This window comes from Oncorhynchus mykiss, chromosome 10 (assembly GCF_057628025.1).
Source record: "Oncorhynchus mykiss isolate SJ-2025 chromosome 10, ASM5762802v1, whole genome shotgun sequence".
In the NCBI taxonomy this organism is placed as follows: domain Eukaryota; kingdom Metazoa; phylum Chordata; class Actinopteri; order Salmoniformes; family Salmonidae; genus Oncorhynchus; species Oncorhynchus mykiss.
In genome coordinates, this window is record NC_143031.1 from 62,899,263 (window position 1) to 62,921,249 (window position 21,987).

Genomic DNA, 21,987 nt, shown 5'->3' on the forward strand with positions numbered 1-21,987 from the left:
AGTAAAGGGTTATCACAGATCGAGTTAGTAGATTTAGTCAATAATAATAAAAAATCTAAGTGTCCCTGCTTTGTGGATTGGAGAGGTTGAGTGATGGGGGCGGGGTCTGTCTACTTCCTCCTTCTTGGCCCATCAGGAGCCAATATTCCCCCTGGTCATTTCTCATAAATTGCCATAAAATTACTTATAGAATGTAGTAATTTCAAAGGATCTCTGTGTAAGTGACCAGCTCAATGCAGATGTTCATACTTAGATATAGATAACTTCCGTTAGATTTAAGTGAAATGTCATTCATCTGATGTGATTTGGGGTGTAATGGATGTCAAATAGTGTGTGTATGTGTGTATGTGTGGGTGTGTGTATTAGGGGAAGCAGAAGAGGAGAAAGAAAGATAGAGGGGTTGAGAGACATTGCCGAGAGAGTCAATCTGATAAGTGGAGGAAAGACAATAAGCAGAAAGAGAAAGAGAGAGGGGGTAAAGAAAGAGATGGAGAGAGAGATGGAGAGGGAGAGAGTAAGGATGTTTACCATTTCACTATTTCACCAGTGACAAATCTGTTACTTGAACCTTTTTGAAAGAAGCAAAGACAATGATCAGATTGCTTTTTTGGAACAAATAACTGTTTTAGTATGTAGGGAAACCAACGCATCTTGGGATTCGCCTTTAGTTTTTTGGGGGTGTACCTAAGTCACACATACTCTCTGAAGAGGCATTCTGTGGATTGTTTGCTGTGACTTTGGGTCACTGACAGACACAAGTTGGATTTATTGGGTGTCCCGGGTTGCCTCGACGTCAGGATGTGGACGTGTATCACAGACTTCTTCACCTACGAGACCACCAAGTCGGTGGTGGTGAAGAGCTGGACCATCGGGATCATCAACCGCGTCGTACAGCTCCTCATCATCACCTACTTCATCGGGTCAGTAGTATCGCTCTATCACTCACATTTTGGACCTCCCAGTGAGAGGAATTGGTTGAAAGACGTCTTTTCAACGTCTTTTCAATGGAGAAACAGGAAAAAGGTCTCCGCACAGTTCCAGTCAGGTGCACATTTCTCATAAGAAAGACTTAATGTATGTTCAACCTCTTTTTAACCAAACATATGTCTTTTTAACGTCTTTTAACCAAACAGATGTCTTTTTAACCAAACAGATGTCTTTTTAACGTCTTTTTTACCAAACAGATGTATTTTTAACGTCTATTTAACCAAACAGATATCTTTTTAACCTCTTTTTAACATCTTTTTAACCAAACAGATGTCTTTTTAACGTCTTTTTAACCAAACTGATGTCTTTTTAATGTCTTTTTAACCAAACAGATGTCTTTTTAACGTCTTTTTAACCAAACAGATGTCTTTTTAACGTCTTTTTAACGTCTTTTTAACGTCTTTTCAACCAAACATCTTTTCAAAGTCTTGTGCTTATGGAGCTGAATCTTATAAATCTCTTGTTTGTTAATTAGGATCTCTTTCAGCCCAATAAAAGGCTTGACTTTAAAGACTCATAGATCATTCATTAGTACTCTATACGTGACAGGAAGAGACGGGAAAACGGGATTGAATGATTTTCCCATTGTGTTATCTCAACCCGTCTCTCTCTTCTTCTCTCTCCTACTTCCTCTCCTCTCCTGCACCTCTCTTAGGTGGGTGTTTGTGTATGAGAAGGCGTACCAGATCAGAGACACGGCTATAGAGTCGTCGGTCATGACCAAAGTCAAAGGCTTTGGACTGTACAACAACCGAGTCATGGACGTAGCTGAGTACGTCACCCCCTCTCAGGTAACACACGAACACACGCAAACATTTGTACGCGTGCATGCACGCACACACAGACACACACACATGTGCACACGTAGATACCCAAGCACACACTTACACACACAGGACACACACACCGACAGGCAACACACACACACACACAAACTATGGTCTGAGATTTTTGGATTCCTTATGTTAATGTTGGCAATTGGCATTGATAGACAGCCCAAGGAGCCATGTATAGTTGTTGTATAGCCTCTGTCTTCCCTGCTTGCTCAATCTTTGTATATATCTGGGTTGTTGTAAGCACTTTGTGGGTAATGTATTTGTTAAAAGTCCTGTGAACATCACTTAATACTTAAAATGGACACCAAATATTGATACTGAGGTATGTGTGGATTATGACATCAGGCCTGATGTGCTGGTCAATAAAAATGGGAGTGTTTTTTTATTGTGTGTGTGTGTGTGTGTGTGTGTGTGTGTGTGGTCTGACAGGGGGCCTCTGTGTTCTGCATCATCACCAAACTCATCACCACAGAGAACCAGGTGCAGGGATACTGTCCTGAAGTGAGACCCCTCACACTTACTCTCCCATTGGCCCTCTGTGGTCCCCCCCCCACATGCTCTATCTCTCTCTCTCTGTCTCTTTCTGTCTACCTGGCTCTATCTGTCTCTCTGTCTGTCTCTCTCTCTCTGTCTGTCTTGATGTCTGTCTGTCTGTCCGTCCGTCTGCCTCTGTGTGTTACTCTAACTCTGTACTATGTGTGATACACAGAGTGAGATGAAATACAAGTGTACGCACGACAACAACTGCACTAAGTTCCTCAACAAGCCTGGGGGAAATGGTGAGGTTTCTCCTCTTTTTCTGATCAACTTTTTCTCTTCCTTTTCTTATTGTATGTTCTTAAGAAGACAGAAGATGTTACAGAATTTGCCAAACCGTTTCTCCCAGAATAATGTTTTGATCTTTGTCATTTATTGTCCCTATCCGTCCTCCCCTTTTCTGTGTCTTATATCCTCTCTCCTTCTTCCTTTCTCTCTTCCCTCCCTCTCTTCCTCAGGTCTTCCGACGGGCAGGTGTGTACGTTTCAACGACACCCTTAATACCTGTGAGATCAGAGGCTGGTGCCAGGCGGAGATCGACTACATCAAGACGTGGGTAACCGTGTGTGTGCGAGTGTGTTTGAGTGTTGATGAAGGAACATGATTCTCTTTCTGACCTTCCCTCAGGCATCCTATGATGGAGGTGGAGAACTTCACCATCTTCATCAAGAACAGCATTCGTTTCCCCCTCTTCAACTTCACCAAGTGAGGATGATGATGATGATAATGATGTTGTTGATGATGTCGATGATGATGATAATGATAATGGTAATAATGTTGAAGATGATGAAGATAATGATGTTGCTGATGATGATAATGATGGTGATGTTGATAATGATGTTAATGATGGTGATGATAATGATATTAATGCTAATAATGATGTTGATGGTGATAATGATTTTTAGAATGGTGTTGATAATGATGTTGAAAATGATTTTGATAATGATAATGATGTTGATGATAATGATGTTGTTGATGAAGATGCCGATGACAATGATGAAGACATTGGTGATTACGATAATTTATAGCGATAATTTAACTCTAACTGGTCTCCTCTCTCTCATGTTTGTGTGTGTGTGTGTGTGTGTGTGTGTGTGTGTGTGTGTGTGTGTGTGTGTGTGTGTGTGTGTGTGTGTGTGTGTGTGTGTGTGTCTCAGGGGTAACTTCCTGCCAACCATCACCCCTCAGTACATCAAGGCGTGTAACTTTGACCATGAGAACAACACCTACTGCCCCATCTTCAGGGTGGGGGACGTTATCCGCTATGCACACCAGAACTTCACCACTCTGGCACAGAAGGTACAGTGTTTCACTCCCAGGTACAAAAACTCAGCAAAAAAAAAAAGTAATCTCACTGTCAACTGCCTTTATTTTCAGTAAACTTAACATATAAACATATCAAAATTCAACAACTGAGACATGAACTGAATAAGTTCCACAGACATGTGACTAACAGAAATGGAATAATGTGTCCCTGAACAAAGGGGGGGTCAAAATCAAAAATAAAAGTAATCTCTTCCACATGGACTACACCAGATTTGCCAGTTCTTGCTGTGAGATGTTACTCCACTCTTATTTTGGTGTTTTCAGAGTCAGTAGAAAGGCCTTTTTAGTGTCCTAAGTTTTCATAACTGTGAACTTAATTGCCTATCATCTGTAAGCTGTTTGTGTCTTAACAACCGTTCCACAGGTGCGTGTTCATTAATTGTTTATGTTTCATTGAACAAGCATGGGTGTTGCGGTTTTCTTCCGTCGAAGAAGAGGAGAACCAAAATGCAGCGTGGTTAGAGTTCATGGTTTTTAATATGAGAAACTAAACATGAACATAATTACAAAAACAACAAATGTTGCAAAACCCCGGAACAGTCCTATCTGGTGCAGAGAACACAAAGACAGGAAACAAACCCCAACACAAAACAAGCTACCTAAATATGGTTCCCAATCAGAGACAATGACTAACACCTGCCTCTGATTGAGAACCATTTCAGGCCATACATAGAAACGGAGGACACACGCACCTCAGGGCGAGTGCGGGGAGGAGAAACAGGGAGTACTGGGCTCTGGACATGCACAGGAAGCCTGCTGCGGGGGGCTGCCACCGGAGGGCTGGTGCGTGTAGGTGGCACTGGATAGACCGGACCGTGCAGGTGCACTGGAGCTCTTGAGCACCTAGCCTGCCCAACCTTACCTGTCTCTATGCCTACTCTAGCCCGCACCGGGCTATCCACCCGCACTGGAGACACCGTGTGCTCTACAGCATAACACGGTGCCTGCCCGGTCCCTCCCGCTCTCGTTTTATTTTTTTGCTGGGATTATTCATACTAGTATATTTCCTTAATTGGGGAGAACAGGCTGGTGTTAATAACTGTAGCAGAATGAGTGTAATGGTATCAAATACATCAAACACGTTTCCAGGTGTTTGATTCCATTTCAGTTGCTCCGTTCCGACCATTATTAGCAGCCTCCTGTCATTTCTATCCACAGTTCTTTCCATCCATACTAGTCTTTTATATACTCACATATTATGCTCTCTTTCGCTCTTTTTCCTCCCCTTCGGCTATATTCACTCCTTCCCCTTTAGGCTACATTCATATTCTGTCTTTTTCCCACTCTCACAAAGTAGCAAAGAGATTTTCTAAATGTATGTCAACCACTTCCTACAGGGAGGGGTAATAGGTATAAAGATCGGCTGGATGTGTGACCTGGACAAGTCAGAGGATGAGTGTAACCCCTCCTACTCCTTCACCCGGCTGGACGCCATGTCAGAGAAGAACAGCGTCTCTCCCGGGTACAACTTCAGGTAGCCATGACCTCTGACCTCTAACCTCTGGCCTTTAGAGAGTGAGCCCTATAGAGATGCATAAAGAGCTCTAGATTGATATAACCCATTTTTTGCATGGACACTGCCATTGAGGACTTCCACCATTTTAAAGTAGTCAAATGGGTGGGGATTCCTATGGGTTGGGAGCGATTAGTCAATGATCAGAGCCTTGTCTTCTTCAAATTGGGTTGCCAATGGTTAGTAAATGGCTTTAAGCTAGATCAGTGATTGTCAACCTTTTTTTGTATAAAAAAAAAGAATAATTAGGTGACACACCTAAAATATCCCTATTATTAATGGATTTAGTGTAAATGACCTCCGTTTTATCTGTGTCAAACTGCAAATAATCTATTTCCGTGACAAATGTTTTCATAGATGGAATAGGGTTTATTTGAACTATTTTCATAGTTCCTTATTCATGATGATATATTTTTCTGATACCCCTTTAAGTACTACTTAAAGGGGTATCTGTACTTTGCTTTACTATTTTTGACTACTTTTACTTTTACTGCACTACACTGTACATTCCTAAAGAAAATGATGTACTTTTTACTCAATACATTTTCCCTGACAACCAAAAGTACTCATTGCATTTTGAATGCTTAGCAGCACAGGAAAATGGTCTACTTCACACACCAATCAAAATAACATCACCGGTCATCCCTACTGCCTCTGATCTGGTGGACTCACTAAACACATGCTTCCTTTGTAAATGATGTCTGAGTGTTGGAGCGTCCCCCTGGGTATCCATCATTTCATGCTGTCTGGTTTGCTTAATATAAGGAATTGTAAATGATTTCTACTTTTACTGTTGATACTTGAGTGTATTTAAAACCAAATACTTTTATACTTTTACTCAAGTAGGATTTTACTGGGTGACGTTCACTTTTACTTGAGTCATTTTCTATCAAGGTATCTTTACTGTTACTCAAGTATGACAATTGGGTACTTTCCACCACTGTGTATCTGTATGGTGAGCCCTGAGAGGCATGTCCCCCTGGTACAAGCCATGTGCATTGCTCATGTCCTTACTCTCTGTCCATGTTGTGCTGATAGGTATGCTAAGTACTACAAGATGGACAACGGGACAGATTACCGTACTCTGCTCAAGGCCTATGCCATCAGGTTTGATGTGCTGGTCAATGGAAATGTGAGTGTTTTTAATGCTTTGTGTGTGTTTCTGTGTGATGGGGGATGATTAGAGTATACATGTGTCTGTGTGAGAACATGTACGTCTGTGGTTTGCATGAGTCTAATTGCCTATGTGGGTCCACCCTAACCCTATCTGATACACTGCCGATTTTGCAGGTTTTCCCACTTACAAAGCACGTAGAGGTCTGTAATTTTTATCATAGGTACACTTCAACTGTGAGAGACGGAATCTAAAAAGAAATCCTGAAAATCACATTGTATGATTTTTAGGTAATTAATTAGCATTTTATTGCATGACATAAGTATTTGATCACATACCAAACAGTAAGAATTCCGGCTCTCACAGACCTTTTTTCTTTAAGAAGCCCTCCTGTTCTCCACTCATTACCTGTATTAACTGCACCTGTTTGAACTTGTTACCTGTATAAAAGACACCTGTCCACACACTCAATCAAACAGACTCCAGCCTCTCCACAATGGCCAAGACCAGGAAGCTGTGTAAGGACATCAGGGATAAAAGTTTAGAACTGCACAAGGCTGGGATGGGCTACAGGACAATAGGCAAGCAGCTTGGTGAGAAGGCAACAACTGTTGGCGCAATTATTAGAAAATGGAAGAAGTTCAAGATGACGGTCAATCACCCTTGGTCTGGGGCTCCATGCAAGATCTCACCTCGTGGGGCATCAATGATCATGAGGAAGGTGAGGGATCAGCCCAGAACTACACGGCAAGACCTGGTCAATGACCTGAAGAGAGCTGGGACCACAGTCTCAAAGAAAACCATTAGTAACACACTACGCCGTCATGGATTAAAATTCTGCAGCGCACGCAAGGTCCCCCTGCTCAATCCAGCGCATGTCCACGCCCATCTGAAGTTTGCCAATGACCATCTAGAATGATCCAGAGGAGAAATGTGAGAAGGTCATGTGGTCTGATGAGACAAAAATAGAGCTTTTTGGTCTAAACTCCACTCGCCGTGTTTGGAGGAAGAAGAAGGATGAGTACAACCCCAAGAACACCATCCCAACCGTGAAGCATGGAGGTGGAAACATCATTCTTTGGGGATGCTTTTCTGCAAAGGGGACAGGAGGACTGCACCGTATTGAGGGGAGGATGGATGGGGCCATGTATCGCGAGATCTTGGCCAACAACCTCCTTCCCTCAGTAAGAGCATTGAAGATGGGTCGTGGCTGGGTCTTCCAGCATGACAACGACCCGAAACACACAGATGGAGGTGGAAACATCATTCTTTGGGGATGCTCCGTAAGAAGCATCTCAAGGTCCTGGAGTGGCCTAGCTAGTCTCCAGACCTGAACCCAATAGAAAATCTTTGGAGGGAGCTGAAAGTCTGTATTGCCCAGCGACAGCCCCGAAACCTGAAGGGTCTGGAAAAGGTCTGTATGGAGGAGTGGGCCAAAATCCCTGCTGCAGTATGTGCAAACCTGGTCAAGAACTACAGGAAACATATGATCTCTGTAATTGCAAACAAAGGTTTCTGTACCAAATATTAAGTTCTGCTTTTCTGATGTATCAAATACTTATGTCATGCAATAAAATGCAATTGAATTACTTAAAAATCATACAATGTGATTTTCTGGATTTTTGTTATAGATTCCGTCTCTCACAGTTGAAGTGTACGTATGATAACAATTACAGACCTCCACATGTTTTGTAAGTAGGAAACCCTGCAAAATCGGCGGTGTTTCAAATACTTGTTCTCCCCACTGCATGTGTTATTTAGATGAGGGGGGGTCTTATGTATGTCTGCTTGTGTGTGTGTGTGTGTGTGGGGTTGGTTGGTTGGTTGGTTGTGTGTGGTTGGGTGTGTGTGGTTGATTGTGTGTGCGTGTGTTTACTTCTGTAAAGTACTTGATTTGTTTGTTATAGGCAGGGAAGTTTAACATGATCCCGACTCTGATCAACATGGTAGCTGCCTTTACGTCAGTTGGAGTGGTGAGCCCTTCTTTTCAGTTGCTACTTTCTATCCACAAAGTATCCACATCGTCTCTAGGCTAGTTTTAAATTAAAACATATCTGTTCCACCTTCAGTCTCTTAACTTTATAATAATATTATCCACACAGTCTCTGTAGACTAGTTCAAAAATGTCTTTGTCATATGTGTCTCTGTCTCCCCAACTGAAGTAATTTCTGTGGAAAATAGTTATTCTCTTCTTTTCTTTCTTCTCCCCTAATTTCTTCAATCCCATTCTATTCTATTCCACAAACCTTGTTTTCTTTCTCTGCCTTGGATTGGTTCCAGGGCACCGTGCTTTGTGACATCATACTCTTGAACTTCCTGAAGGGAGCAGAGCATTACAAGGCCAAGAAGTTTGAGGAGGTAAAGTTTGAGGCGTGACACCAACCCTGCTAACTGTGATATAGATATCAGCCTTTGCATGCCTGAGGCCGCATCTCAGAGTAGGAGTGCTGATCTAGGATCAGTTTACCCCTGTCCCATGATCTTATTCATTGTGATCTAATAGGCAAAACTGATCAGTAAGCCTACTCTGAGAGTTGATACATACGGCCCAGAGGAATAGTTGAAACTAAGGGTAAAATCCTAACTTCCACTTAAATCATGCTTTAATATCAACTAAAGATAACTGAAAATTTGACTTAAGTGGAAAATAGGAGTCGCTTGACTGTGATGTGCTCCTCATGTTCTTCAAGTGTATAAAATTCAATAAAGTAATTTTCTCTCTCCCCCCAATCTATCATTACTCCATTAGGTGTCAGACACGCAGATCGAGAACTCCTTATCCAGCAATGGGCTGTATCGGAGTAGGGAGTTCATTGGAGTAGAGAAGCAGTCAAACGACTCAGGGGCCTTTTCCATTGGGCAATACGGCTAACGGACAGCCAATGGAATGGAGTGTTTGAGGGGGAAAGGGGTGGGTGGTGGCAATTTGGAAAGTTTGGATGCAAATGTAGGTTTAGGTTGATATTGCCCATAGACCCTAATCTTGGATCAGTTTAACATTTTCTACCCCTAAAGGTTATGGTTAGGATTGGGGATAGGGAAGCTGATCCTAGATCTGTATCTAGGGGAGACTTCACCCCGGATAGAGAATGCATGTATATATAGCATTGTAATATTCCTTATATTTCACATGAACCTGTAATTTACCTGTAATATTTTCATAGTGGAGGTTGTATGTGCAATCGTTAACTCTGCATGGACTATTGTATTTGAACTCCTACCTCTACAAAGTATTAAAGTCTACCCACTACTTAAATAAAAGTATGTGACTTAAATTTTGATTCTGGTTTGATTCTGCCAGAAACTCAAATCCTGCTAGGAACAGACAAACAAAAACTCTAGTTGTTTACTTGCTTAACACTCTTTATTTATATATATTTTTTTAATGCATTTTTCAGTTTGCTAAAAGCAGGCACATCTCTATGTGGTTTGGTTTCACCGTGGGAGATCTGTGGGTTGGGGTCGTTGGGGAAAGGAGCAGGTTGAGTCCAAAATGACACCCTATCCTTTATAGTGCACTACTTTGACCAGGGGGCCGTGGGGCTCTGGTCAAAAGTAGTGCACTCTATAGGGAACAGGGTGTCATTTCGGTCACAACCCAAGAGAGAGGAGCAGGGGACTGGGTTGGTGTTACACAGACATACACACAGTCTATACCAACACACCACTGGAGAAAGCATGCCCAATACATTGCTGCTTCATACTAAGTATGTGAGCGTGGATATTCGTCCTCAAACTCTGTTCTTGAAGGAGCACACGTAGCTCTTCTTGGTGAAACACGTGTGGTCGTTCCATTTCCCAATTTCTTGGCGATAGAGAACAAAAACACAGAGAGAACAGAGAGACAAACAGAAGTTCAAATGTGAGTTCAAAATACCATCTCTTCCCACCACCTTCCAAGAAATGTTTATTTCACGTTTTTGTCATTTCAGCTGTTAGCCAGTGCATTCAACTAAGGTAGGTGAAAACAAACACATATCACAGCCATTGCAAGTAAAAACCATCCATCCATCCATCCCCCCCCCCCCCTCCCCCTTTCCATCTCTTACTGCTCCAGTTCATCTCCACACAGTCCTCGCGGCTCGTCCAGCGGGAGATGGGCTCCCCAGGGGTCCACGCTTCAAAGTTCCAGCTGGAGCCGTCAGTCCACACAAACTTACCAGACTGAGAGAAGGAGGTAGAGAGATACATGTGGATAGAGGTAGAAAGAGGGGAGTGATATAAATGTGGATAGAGGTAGAAAGCGGGGAGTGATATAAATGTGGATAGAAGAAGAGAGAGGGGAGTGATATAAATGTGGATAGAGGTAGAAAGCGGGGAGTGATATAAATGTGGATAGAAGAAGAGAGAGGGGAGTGATAGAAAGACCGGAGGTGATAAAAACAAATGTAAAGTGCATTTGGAAAGTATTCAGACTCCTTCACTTTTTCAATTTTTTGTTATGTTACAGCCTTACTCTAAAATGGATTAAATAAAACATTTTCCTCATCAATCTACACACACTACCCCATAATGACAAAGCGAAAACATTTTTTTGTACATTTTTGCAAATTATTCAAAATATAAAACAGAAATACCTTATTTACATAAATAATCAGACCATTTGCTAGGAGACTCGAAATTTGAGCTCTGGTGCATCCTGCTTACATTGATCATGCTTGAGACGCTTTTACAACTTGATTGGAGTCCACCTGTGGTAAAATCAATTGATTGGACATTATTTGGAAAGGCACACACCTATCTATATAAGTTCCCACTTGAGGTCAAAGGAATTGTCCTATGAGACAGGATTGTGTCGAGGCACAGATCTGGTGAAGGGTACCAAAAAGTGTCTGCAACATTGAAGGTCCTCAAGAACACAGTGGCCTCCAACATTCTTAAATGGAAGAAGTTTAGAACCACCAAGGAGACCAAGAACCCGATGGTCACTCTGAGTTTCTCTGTGGAGATGGGAGAACCTTCCAGAAGGACAACCATCTCTGCAGCACCTTTATGGTAGAGTGACCAGACGGAAGCCACTCCTCAGTAAAAGGCACATGACAGCCCGCTTGGAGTTTGCCAAAAGGCACCTAAAGGACTCCCAGAACATGAGAAACAAGATTATCTGGTCTGATGAAACCAAGATTGAACTCTTTGACCTGAATGCAATGCGTCACGTCTGGAGGAAACCAGGCACCACTCATCACCTGGCCAATACCATCCTTACGGTGAAGCATGGTGGTGGCAGCATCATGCTGCGGGGATGTTTTTCAGCAGCAGGGACTGGGGGACTAGTCAGGATCGAGGGAAATATGAACGGAGCAAACTACAGAAAGATCCTTGATGAAAACCAGTCTCTGAATGTCCTTGAGTGGCCCAGCCAGAGCCCGGACTTGAACCCGATCGAACATCTTTGGAGAGACCTGAAAATAGCTGTGTAGCGACGCTCCCCATCCAACCTGACAGAGCCTGAGAGGATCTCCAGAGAAGAATGGGAGAAACTCCCCAAATACAGATGTGCCAAGCTTGTAGCATCATACCCAAGAAGACTTGAGGCTGTAATCGCTGCCAAAGGTGCTTCAACAAGGTGCTGAGTAAAAGGTTTGAATACTCATGTAAAGGTGATATTTCCATTTTTTTGCAAAACTGTCTAAAAAACTGTTTTTGTCATTATGGGGTAGTGTGTAGATTGATGAGGGGGAAAAACAATTGAATCCACTTTTGAATATGGCTGTAACGTAACAAAATGTGTAAAAAGTCAAGTGGTCTGAATACTGTAAATGTAGATATTACGACAATCATATGTTCAATGTTAAATGTTGTGCTGCAAAGCTTCTCTCTTTCCCCATGTCACTCTTTCCTCCCACATGACTTTGCCTCCCTCCACCCAATATCCGCCCTGTCTTAATCACTCCTTCCATCCATCACTCCTCCTCTCCTACCTGGAAGAGTTCGAAGCCTCCCAGCCAGATGCGAGGGCTTTTGCGGTTGTTCTTCATCACCACGCAAAGCAGGTTGTTGTTGGCTTGACTGTTATGTACCGACACCAGGTGGCCACCGGGGGCAGCAGACCTGCACTGTGTCTGAGAAGGATGAGAGAGAAGAGGAGAAATAGGTGGTGGGAAGAGAAAGAGTGAATTAGTGAGAGAGAAAGAGAAAGTGGGAGGAAGGAGAGAGAGAGCGAGTAAGCAGGTGCTGATGTAGTGACTTGGAGCCCAAGGCAGAGGTCAGTCAGAGGCCACTCTTATGCACATGCACCATTTTCTTTTCATGGGTAATTAACTATAAAAATGCATTACCTTTTAATGTGCCATGAACACAATCAGTCATTATGTTTTATCTGATTGTTAAACAAATCACTTCAAAAAGAAGGTTACCTTCGCACGTTTATCCAAAATAATTCCAGCGTCTGAGCTGTGCACCTGCCAAATTTCCTTACAGTGGCGAAACAGCGCCACTGTCTTGCTATAATAGCCCATGTATGACATGTCATACCAGCATCAGATATGGGCTACACATAGATGTCCTCTGCCTCGACGACGATGGCAGTATTATCAGCAGCACCTATCGTTTTATGGAAGTAAAGTGAATTGTATCCCCTTCGAGTCAAAAGGCCTCGTCGAAAACCAGGCGTCCTTGGGGAGTGAGGCCTAAGAGGGTTTTATGAATATGCATCAACCAGTGGGTCTTGCGACAGGTGTACAGAGACAACCAGTTCAAAGAGGAGTATAGAGTGCAGTGCCCTATAAGAAGCATTGGTGACAAATCTGATAGCCTCATAGTAAAGAACATCTAATCAGGGTTAGTTTGGCAGCTGGGGTGAAAGACGAGCGATTACGATAGAGGAAACCATGTCTAGATTTAACTTTAGCCTGCAGCTTTGATATGAGAGATGGACAGTGTACAGTCTAGCCACACTCCCAAGTACTTGTATGAGGTGACTACCTCAAGCTCTAAACCCTCAGAGGTAGTAATCACACCTGTGGGAAGAAGGGCATTCTTCTTACCAAACCACATCACCTTTGTTTTGGACGTGTTCAGAACAAGGTTAAGGGCCGAGAAAGCTTGATGGACACAAAGAAAGCTTTGCTGTAGAGAGTTTAACACAAAATCCGTGGAGGGGCCAGCTGAGTATAAGACTGTATCATCTGCATATCAATGGATGAGAGAGCTTCCAACTGCCTGAGATATGTTGTTGATGTAAATTGAGAAGAGTGTGGGGCCTTGGATCGAGCCTTGTGGTACTACTTTGGTGAAGGGCAGTGGCTGAGACAGCAGATGTTCTGACTTTATACACAGCACTCTTTGAGAGAAGTAGTTAGCAAACCAGGCCAAAGACCCCTCAGAGACACCAATACTCCTTAGCCGGCCCACAAGAATGGAATGGTCTAACGTATCAAAAGCTTTGGCCAAGTCAATAAAAATCCCAGCACAACATTGCTGAGAATCAAGGGCAATGGTGACATCATTGAGGACCTTTAAGGTTGCAGTGACACATCCATAACCTGAGCGGAAACCAGATGCCAGAGAGAATCCTATAGACATCAAGAAAGCCAGTCAGTAGATTATTTACAACGTTTTTTCAACACTTTTGATAAAGAGGCCAAAATAGAAATGGGTCAGCTTGATCTACCCCTTTAAATAACGGATGCACTGTGGCTGCCTCCCAAGCAACGCGAACCTCCCCAGAGAGGAGAGACAGGTTAAAAAGGTCAGATGTTGATGATCAAAACAAGTTGATGCATGTCGATTTTGTGTATAGACTTCTGACAAATCAGAATTGCGTTTTTCCTCCAGGTTCTGAAATTTTAAGTATCTGTAATCTGATTGCAATCTTTTAGCTGGTAACGTAATGGATTACAGTTACTGTTTTTTTGTAATCTGTTACTCCACAGCCCTGGAGGTTGTGACAGCGACTTGATTTGGACATATGACAACGCGAGATTACTACTAAGTGAACATATGGAATTGTTTTAAGATGGTCATACCAAGGATAATTTAGATATTTGATCTACAATATTAGGACCCCTGTAAGTATAATTTTTGGGGTGTTGTTATAATTTGATGAAACATTGCATTTGGCCTTACTGCTATTAGCCCATAGAAATGCATTGAATAACACATTCATACATGGAAAAACATATAGTCAACATTAAATTAAAAGGAAGATCTGAGAGATATAGGACTAAGAAAGCTCAGGAAAAAATGCTAATCTTTTTTACCATGTTACCATGTTACCGTGACACTTGTGGGGGGACGAACAGTAGAGCAACCCAAACACCTTTGTGTTCATGACTGTTTTATGTTTCCATAGAGGGGTCATATACATTTTCTAGGCCAAACCGTTTGGACGCTACAGACATTTTTGTGAGAAGACAGATTTTCGAGATGTCTCCTGTAGCTTTACCTCAGCCACCTTCCACCGCCGGTGTAGAAGGACAATGTCAGCGGATGAGGTGGATTGAGACAAAGGCAATGCAAAAACACAGAAATCTCTCGTTTAGACACATTTTGGATGGGGATTTTTTTATTTACTTTGTTATTTATTATGCCTCAAACAAAGCATGGGGGGGGCCTCAGCGGAGAAATATGTATTTATTTTAATTTTAATTATGCCCAGGTCTTGATTTTTATTTTATTTGAACGTTTATTTAACTAGGCAAGTCAGCTAAGAACAAATTCTTATTTACAATGATGGCCTACAAATGATGTGAGGCCTGAGGCAATTGCCTCTTCTGCCTAATGGTAAGTCCGCCAGTGGGAGTAAGATGAATACATTAGAAGACACATCTAATTAAGACATTGGGTTTAACCTTCACTTCACTGTATTGCCATTGTATTGGAATGGACAGGCTGACTGACTCCAGGTAGAGCAGTAACATGCTTTGATCATGTTATTATGTCGTTCTCCTGTTACATAGAATGTTGTTTACCTCCGCTTCGGTGAAGTTGAGGGCAGCCTTGAAGTACTTGATGCAGTAGGAGCCCAGCCTGTACCAGTCTTCATAATTCTTCAGGTCACAGGCTTTGGGCATGTCACACGCTGCAGTCTCATCCTGGAGATACACTGGAGCATCATCGCCACCTAGGGGACAATGGTGGAATAACTACTCTCCTGGGGCCTTATATACTTAGAAAACAGCCACAAACGGAACATTCCTATGACACTCACAGGCCGCTAACAAAACTCTCCCATTCCATAATTCACTAAACTGATCAATGCGCACACCATATAGCCCAGGGGCCTAAGAAATGCCTATCTAAGACCTCTTATTTAACCAGGCAAATCAGTTAAGAACAAATTCTCATTGACAATGACGGCCTAGGAACAGGAACAGTGTGGTTCTGCATTTTTGCTAAATGAGGCAACAGTTTGCTTTAGGACCATACGGACGCCTCCAAGCTGTCGGGGAGGCTGTTTGGAGTGTTTATCTGACTGGATTTAATTAAAAGTAATGTCTCCCCAAAAGTAATGTCTCCCCACTTCTAAAATCAAAATTGTGCCCCTGATCAAAACACATACTGTAATCAATGCAACTCTCTTACCGGTACTTCTGTGGAATGTCAAAGCCATGTTTGTCCCAAGTAGTGACATCATCACAATCAGGCTGACAAACTTCATCTTGGCTTCCTCTGATTCTGCGTTTCCTTAAAACAAACAACTCAATCAGTAACAGTTTCCTTTAAATAAATGCATTTATAAATAAATCAATTGTATTAACCTTTATTTCACCAGGTAAATTATCTGAGATCATAGTCTATAGCAATATGCTATGAATGACATTAAAACAAATCTCTTGTTCTCAAATTGACTGTGGCTGGTGATTCATAAATACCGAGCCCTGACGGATTGTTAATTTGAGTGGCTCTGCGCGCTAACCGATTGTAAAGTGCCACAGCCTATGGAACAATCAGCTGTCCCATTTGACAACAAAAGATTTGCTTGCCCCGGTCAATTTGTGTCATGTACTGTCATGTTGTGTCTTGTCTCTGTCCTTTCCCTTCACCCTGTCTCCCTCTGCTGGTCGTTGTTAGGTTACCTTTTCTCCTCCTCTTTCCCCCAGCTGTGCCTTGTCTCCTCCTAACTACCCATTCACCCCGTTTCCCACCTGTTCCCTTTTTCCCTCTGATTAGGTCCCTATATCTCTCTCTGTTTTTGTTCCTGTCCTTGTCGGATTCTTGTTTGTTGTGTTTCATGCCTGAACCAGACTGTCGTCATGTTTGCTGTAACCTTGTCCTGTCCTGTCGGAATCTGCCGGTCCGTCTGAGCCTACCTATGTTTGGTAATTAAAGAAGCTCTGTCTAAGTTAATTCGCTTTTGGGTCCTCATTCACGCACCGTAACAGAAGAATCCGATCAAGAATGGACCCAGCGACTTCGGATCCTCTCCACTCAGCCGTCGGGATCCAGGGAGCGATGCTAGGCAGACACGAGCAGGAAGTGTCTGCTGCTCGACATGCCGTTGAGACCCTGGCCACCCAAGTCTCCAACCTCACAGAACAGGTTCACCATCTCCGCCTCAATCCACCGGCCACTTCCAGGGCTTTCGAATCTCCGGAGCCCAGAATCAATAACCCGCCGTGTTACTCTGGGGAGCCCACTGAATGCCGCTCGTTCCTCACCCAGTGTGATATTGTGTTTTCTCTCCAGCCCAACACTTACTCCAGGAGCACTGCTCGTGTCGCCTACGTCATATCTCTCCTTATTGGACGGGCTCGTGAGTGGGGCACGGCAATCTGGGAGGCAAGGGCTGAGTGTACTAACCAGTATCAGGACTTTAAGGAGGAGATGATACGGGTTTTTGATCGATCTGTTTTTGGGGAGGAGGCTTCCAGGGCCCTGTCTTCCCTATGTCAAGGCAATCGATCCATAACAGACTACTCTATTGAGTTTCGCACTCTTGCTGTCTCCAGTGGCTGGAACGAGCCGGCCTTGCTCGCTCGTCTTCTGGAGGGTCTCCGCGCAGAGGTAAAGGATGAGATTCTCTCCCGGGAGGTTCCTTCCAGCGTGGATTCCTTGATTGAACTCGCTATTCGCATTGAGCGACGGGTTGATCTTCGTCACCGAGCTCGTGGAAAGGAGCTCACGCTCTCCGTCGCCCCCCTCTCCGCATCACTACCATCTTCCTCTGCCGGCTCGGGTGCTGAGCCCATGCAGCTGGGAGGTATCCGCATCTCGACTAAGGAGAGGGAACGGAGAATCACCAACCGCCTCTGTCTCTATTGCGGTTCCGCTGGTCATTTTGTCACTTCATGTCCAGTAAAAGGCCAGAGCTCGTCAGTAAGCGGAGGGCTACTGGTGAGCGCTACTACTCCTGTCTCTCCTTCAAGATCCTGCACTACCTTGTCGGTCCATCTACGCTGGACCGGTTCGTCAGCTTCCTGCAGTGCCTTAATAGACTCTGGGGCGGAGGGCTGTTTTATGGACGAGACCTGGGCTCGGGAACATGACATTCCTCTCAGACAGTTAAAGGAGCCCACGGCCTTGTTCGCCCTGGATGGTAGTCCTCTCCCCAGGATTCAGCGTGAGACGCTACCTTTAACCCTCACTGTTTCTGGTAATCATAGTGAAACCATTTCTTTTTTAATTTTTCGTTCACCTTTTACACCTGTTGTTTTGGGCCATCCCTGGCTAGTTTGTCATAATCCTTCCATTAATTGGTCTAGTAATTCTATCCTCTCCTGGAACGTCTCTTGTCATGTGAAATGTTTAATGTCTGCTATCCCTCCTGTTTCCTCTGTCTCTTCTTCACAGGAGGAGCCTGGTGATTTGACAGGGGTGCCGGAGGAATATCACGATCTGCGCACGGTGTTCAGTCGGTCCAGGGCCACCTCTCTTCCTCCACACCGGTCGTATGATTGTAGTATTGATCTCCTTCCGGGAACCACCCCCCCCCGGGGTAGACTATACTCTCTGTCGGCTCCCGAACGTAAGGCTCTCGAAGATTATTTGTCTGTAGCTCTTGACGCCGGTACCATAGTCCCCTCCTCCTCTCCCGCCGGAGCGGGGTTTTTTTTTGTCAAGAAGAAGGACGGGTCTCTGCGCCCCTGCATAGATTATCGAGGGCTGAATGACATAACAGTGAAGAATCGTTATCCGCTTCCTCTTATGTCTTCAGCCTTCGAGATCCTGCAGGGAGCCAGGTTTTTCACTAAGTTGGACCTTCGTAACGCTTACCATCTCGTGCGCATCAGGGAGGGGGACGAGTGGAAGACGGCGTTTAACACTCCGTTAGGGCACTTTGAATACCGGGTTCTTCCTTTCGGCCTCGCTAACGCTCCAGCTGTCTTTCAGGCATTAGTCAATGATAGACATGCTGAACATCTTTGTTTTCGTTTACCTTGACGATATCCTGATTTTTTCACCGTCACTCCAGATTCATGTTCAGCACGTTCGACGTGTCCTCCAGCGCCTTTTAGAGAATTGTCTTTTTGTGAAGGCTGAGAAGTGCACTTTTCATGCCTCCTCCGTCACATTTCTCGGTTCTGTTATTTCCGCTGAAGGCATTAAGATGGATCCCGCTAAGGTCCAAGCTGTCATTGATTGGCCCGTCCCTAAGTCACGCGTCGAGCTGCAGCGCTTTCTCGGCTTCGCAAACTTCTATCGTCGTTTCATCCGTAATTTCGGTCAGGTGGCAGCTCCTCTCACAGCCCTTACTTCTGTCAAGACGTGCTTTAAGTGGTCCGTTTCCGCCCAGGGAGCTTTTGATCTCCTCAAGAATCGTTTTACATCCGCTCCTATCCTTGTTACACCTGACGTCTCTAGACAGTTCGTTGTCGAGGTTGACGCGTCAGAGGTGGGCGTGGGAGCCATTCTTTCTCAGCGCTCCCTCTCTGACGACAAGGTCCACCCATGCGCGTATTTTTCTCATCGCCTGTCGCCGTCGGAACGTAACTATGATGTGGGTAACCGCGAACTGCTCGCCATCCGGTTAGCCCTAGGCGAATGGCGACAGTGGTTGGAGGGGGCGACCGTTCCTTTTGTCGTTTGGACTGACCATAGGAACCTTGAGTACATCCGTTCTGCCAAACGACTTAATGCGCGTCAGGCGCGTTGGGCGCTGTTTTTCGCTCGTTTCGAGTTCGTGATTTCTTATCGTCCGGGCTCTAAGAACACCAAGCCTGATGCTTTGTCTCGTCTCTTCAGTTCTTCAGTAGCCTCCACTGACCCCGAGGGGATTCTCCCTGAGGGGCGTGTTGTCGGGTTGACTGTCTGGGGAATTGAGAGGCAGGTAAAACAAGCGCTCACTCACACTCCGTCGCCGCGCGCTTGTCCTAGGAACCTTCTTTTCGTTCCCGTTCCTACTCGTCTGGCCGTTCTTCAGTGGGCTCACTCTGCCAAGTTAGCCGGCCACCCTGGCGTTCGGGGTACGCTTGCTTCCATTCGCCAGCGTTTTTGGTGGCCCACCCGGGAGCATGACACGCGTCGTTTCGTGGCTGCTTGTTCGGTCTGCGCGCAGACTAAGTCCGGTAACTCTCCTCCTGCCGGCCGTCTCAGGCCGCTTCCTATTCCCTCTCGACCGTGGTCTCACATCGCCTTAGATTTTGTCACCGGACTGCCTTCGTCAGCGGGGAAGACTGTCATTCTTACGGTTGTCGATAGGTTCTCTAAGGCGGCTCATTTCATTCCCCTTGCTAAGCTTCCTTCTGCTAAAGAGACGGCACAAATCATCATCGAGAATGTTTTCAGAATTCATGGCCTTCCGTCAGACGTCGTTTCGGACAGAGGTCCGCAATTCACGTCTCAATTTTGGAGGGAGTTTTGCCGTTTGATTGGGGCTTCCGTCAGTCTCTCTTCCGGCTTTCACCCCCAGTCTAACGGTCAAGCAGAACGGGCCAATCAGACTATTGGTCGCATCTTACGCAGTCTTTCTTTTCGTAACCCTGCGTCTTGGTCAGAACAGCTCCCCTGGGCAGAATACGCCCACAACTCGCTTCCTTCGTCTGCGACCGGGCTATCTCCTTTTCAGAGTAGCCTCGGGTACCAGCCTCCGCTGTTCTCATCTCAGTTCGCCGAGTCCAGCGTCCCCTCCGCTCAGGCTTTTGTCCAACGTTGCGAGCGCACCTGGAAGAGGGTCAGGTCTGCACTTTGCCGTTATAGGACGCAGACTGTGAGGGCTGCTAATAAGCGTAGAACTAAGAGTCCTAGATATTGTCGCGGTCAGAGAGTTTGGCTCGCCACTCAGAACCTTCCCCTTAAGACGGCTTCTCGCAAGTTGACCCCGCGGTTCATTGGTCCGTTCCGTATTTCTCGGGTCATTAATCCTGTCGCAGTTCGACTTCTTCTTCCGCGATACCTTCGTCGCGTCCACCCGGTCTTCCATGTCTCCTGCATCAAGCCCGTCCTTCGCGCCCCCGCTCGTCTTCCCCCCCCCCCCCCCATCCTTGTCGAGGGCGCACCCATCTACAGGGTCCGTAGAATTTTGGACATGCGTCCTCGGGGCCGTGGTCACCAGTACCTCGTAGATTGGGAGGGGTACGGTCCTGAGGAGAGAAGTTGGGTTCCCTCTCGGGACGTGCTGGACCGTGCGCTGATCGAGGATTTCCTCCGTTGCCGCCAGGTTTCCTCCTCGAGTGCGCCAGGAGGCGCTCGGTGAGTGGGGGGGTACTGTCATGTACTGTCATGTTGTGTCTTGTCTCTGTCCTTTCCCTTCACCCTGTCTCCCTCTGCTGGTCGTTGTTAGGTTACCTTTTCTCCTCCTCTTTCCCCCAGCTGTGCCTTGTCTCCTCCTAACTACCCATTCACCCCGTTTCCCACCTGTTCCCTTTTTCCCTCTGATTAGGTCCCTATATCTCTCTCTGTTTTTGTTCCTGTCCTTGTCGGATTCTTGTTTGTTGTGTTTCATGCCTGAACCAGACTGTCGTCATGTTTGCTGTAACCTTGTCCTGTCCTGTCGGAATCTGCCGGTCCGTCTGAGCCTACCTATGTTTGGTAATTAAAGAAGCTCTGTCTAAGTTAATTCGCTTTTGGGTCCTCATTCACGCACCGTAACAATTTGACAACAAAAGTCTGTCGTTTGTTGCCCAATAAGAAGAATGCACTATTAGAATGCAATTTTGTGTGCCCCAATGAATAAATATTGTGAAACACTATCATTCCACTATTACCATAGATATATTAAAGACATTTTCTGAAATTACAATGCAACAATGATATGTATAGCTCCTTTAAAAAAACGAATGCAAAGCAAAAAAAAAGGAACATTTGCACAATGTAATCTGAAATACAACCTTACCAGAGTGTGGACTAGGTTGCTTCTCAATCTCATTCGTGGTTAGATAAATTATGTATTTGTGATTAAAAGTGTTGGTAAGACACTCAATATAGCAAGTAGGGCCTAGAGGTAGGGTGCAGGTAGGGGATAGAGGTAGGGTGCAGGGAGGGGATAGAGGTAGTGTGCAGGTAGGGCCTAGAGTTAGGGTGCAAGTAGGGCCTAGAGGTAGGGTGCAAGTAGGACCTAGAGGTAGGGTGCAGTTAGGGCCTAGAGGTAGGGTGCAGGTAGGGCCTAGAGGTAGGGTGCAGGTAGGGGCTAGAGGTAGGGTGCAGGTAGGGGATAGAGGTAGGGTGCAGGTAGGGGATAGAGGTAGGGTGCAGGTAGGGCCTAGAGGTAGGGTGCAGGTAGGGCCTAGAGGTATGGTGCAGGTAGGGGCTAGTAGAAGGAGCTAGGGGTTACTATTTGATCACCAAGACCTACT

At 45.0% G+C, this 21,987-nt stretch overlaps 2 protein-coding genes across 3 annotated transcripts; one reads left to right on the plus strand and one right to left on the minus strand.

Annotated features, from left to right (window-relative positions):
• The first annotated feature begins 215 nt into the window (after nucleotides 1-215).
• Nucleotides 216-9,588, plus strand: p2rx3b (purinergic receptor P2X, ligand-gated ion channel, 3b). Its single transcript, XM_021619847.3, has 12 exons — nucleotides 216-920; nucleotides 1,643-1,778; nucleotides 2,253-2,324; nucleotides 2,533-2,602; nucleotides 2,819-2,912; nucleotides 2,988-3,065; nucleotides 3,518-3,659; nucleotides 5,024-5,160; nucleotides 6,238-6,331; nucleotides 8,221-8,286; nucleotides 8,594-8,671; nucleotides 9,063-9,588. The coding sequence occupies exons 1-12, from the start codon at nucleotides 799-801 to the stop codon at nucleotides 9,183-9,185; spliced, it is 1,212 nt and encodes a 403-aa protein (XP_021475522.2). The 5' UTR covers nucleotides 216-798; the 3' UTR covers nucleotides 9,186-9,588.
• Nucleotides 9,589-9,658: 70 nt separating this feature from the next.
• On the minus strand, nucleotides 9,659-21,552 carry LOC110534434 (lectin). 2 transcript variants are annotated; one of them, XM_090187391.1, is made up of 6 exons: nucleotides 21,528-21,552; nucleotides 15,839-15,931; nucleotides 15,226-15,377; nucleotides 12,235-12,375; nucleotides 10,363-10,477; nucleotides 9,659-10,118 (listed from the first exon to the last, which is right to left on the minus strand). In XM_090187391.1, the coding sequence occupies exons 2-6, from the start codon at nucleotides 15,912-15,914 to the stop codon at nucleotides 10,045-10,047; spliced, it is 558 nt and encodes a 185-aa protein (XP_090043517.1). In that variant the 5' UTR covers nucleotides 15,915-15,931; nucleotides 21,528-21,552; the 3' UTR covers nucleotides 9,659-10,044. The 2 variants fall into 2 exon arrangements, with proteins under 2 accessions (XP_090043517.1, XP_090043516.1); XM_090187390.1 differs by having other exon boundaries at nucleotides 15,839-15,940.
• Between the last annotated feature and the right edge of the window lie 435 nt (nucleotides 21,553-21,987).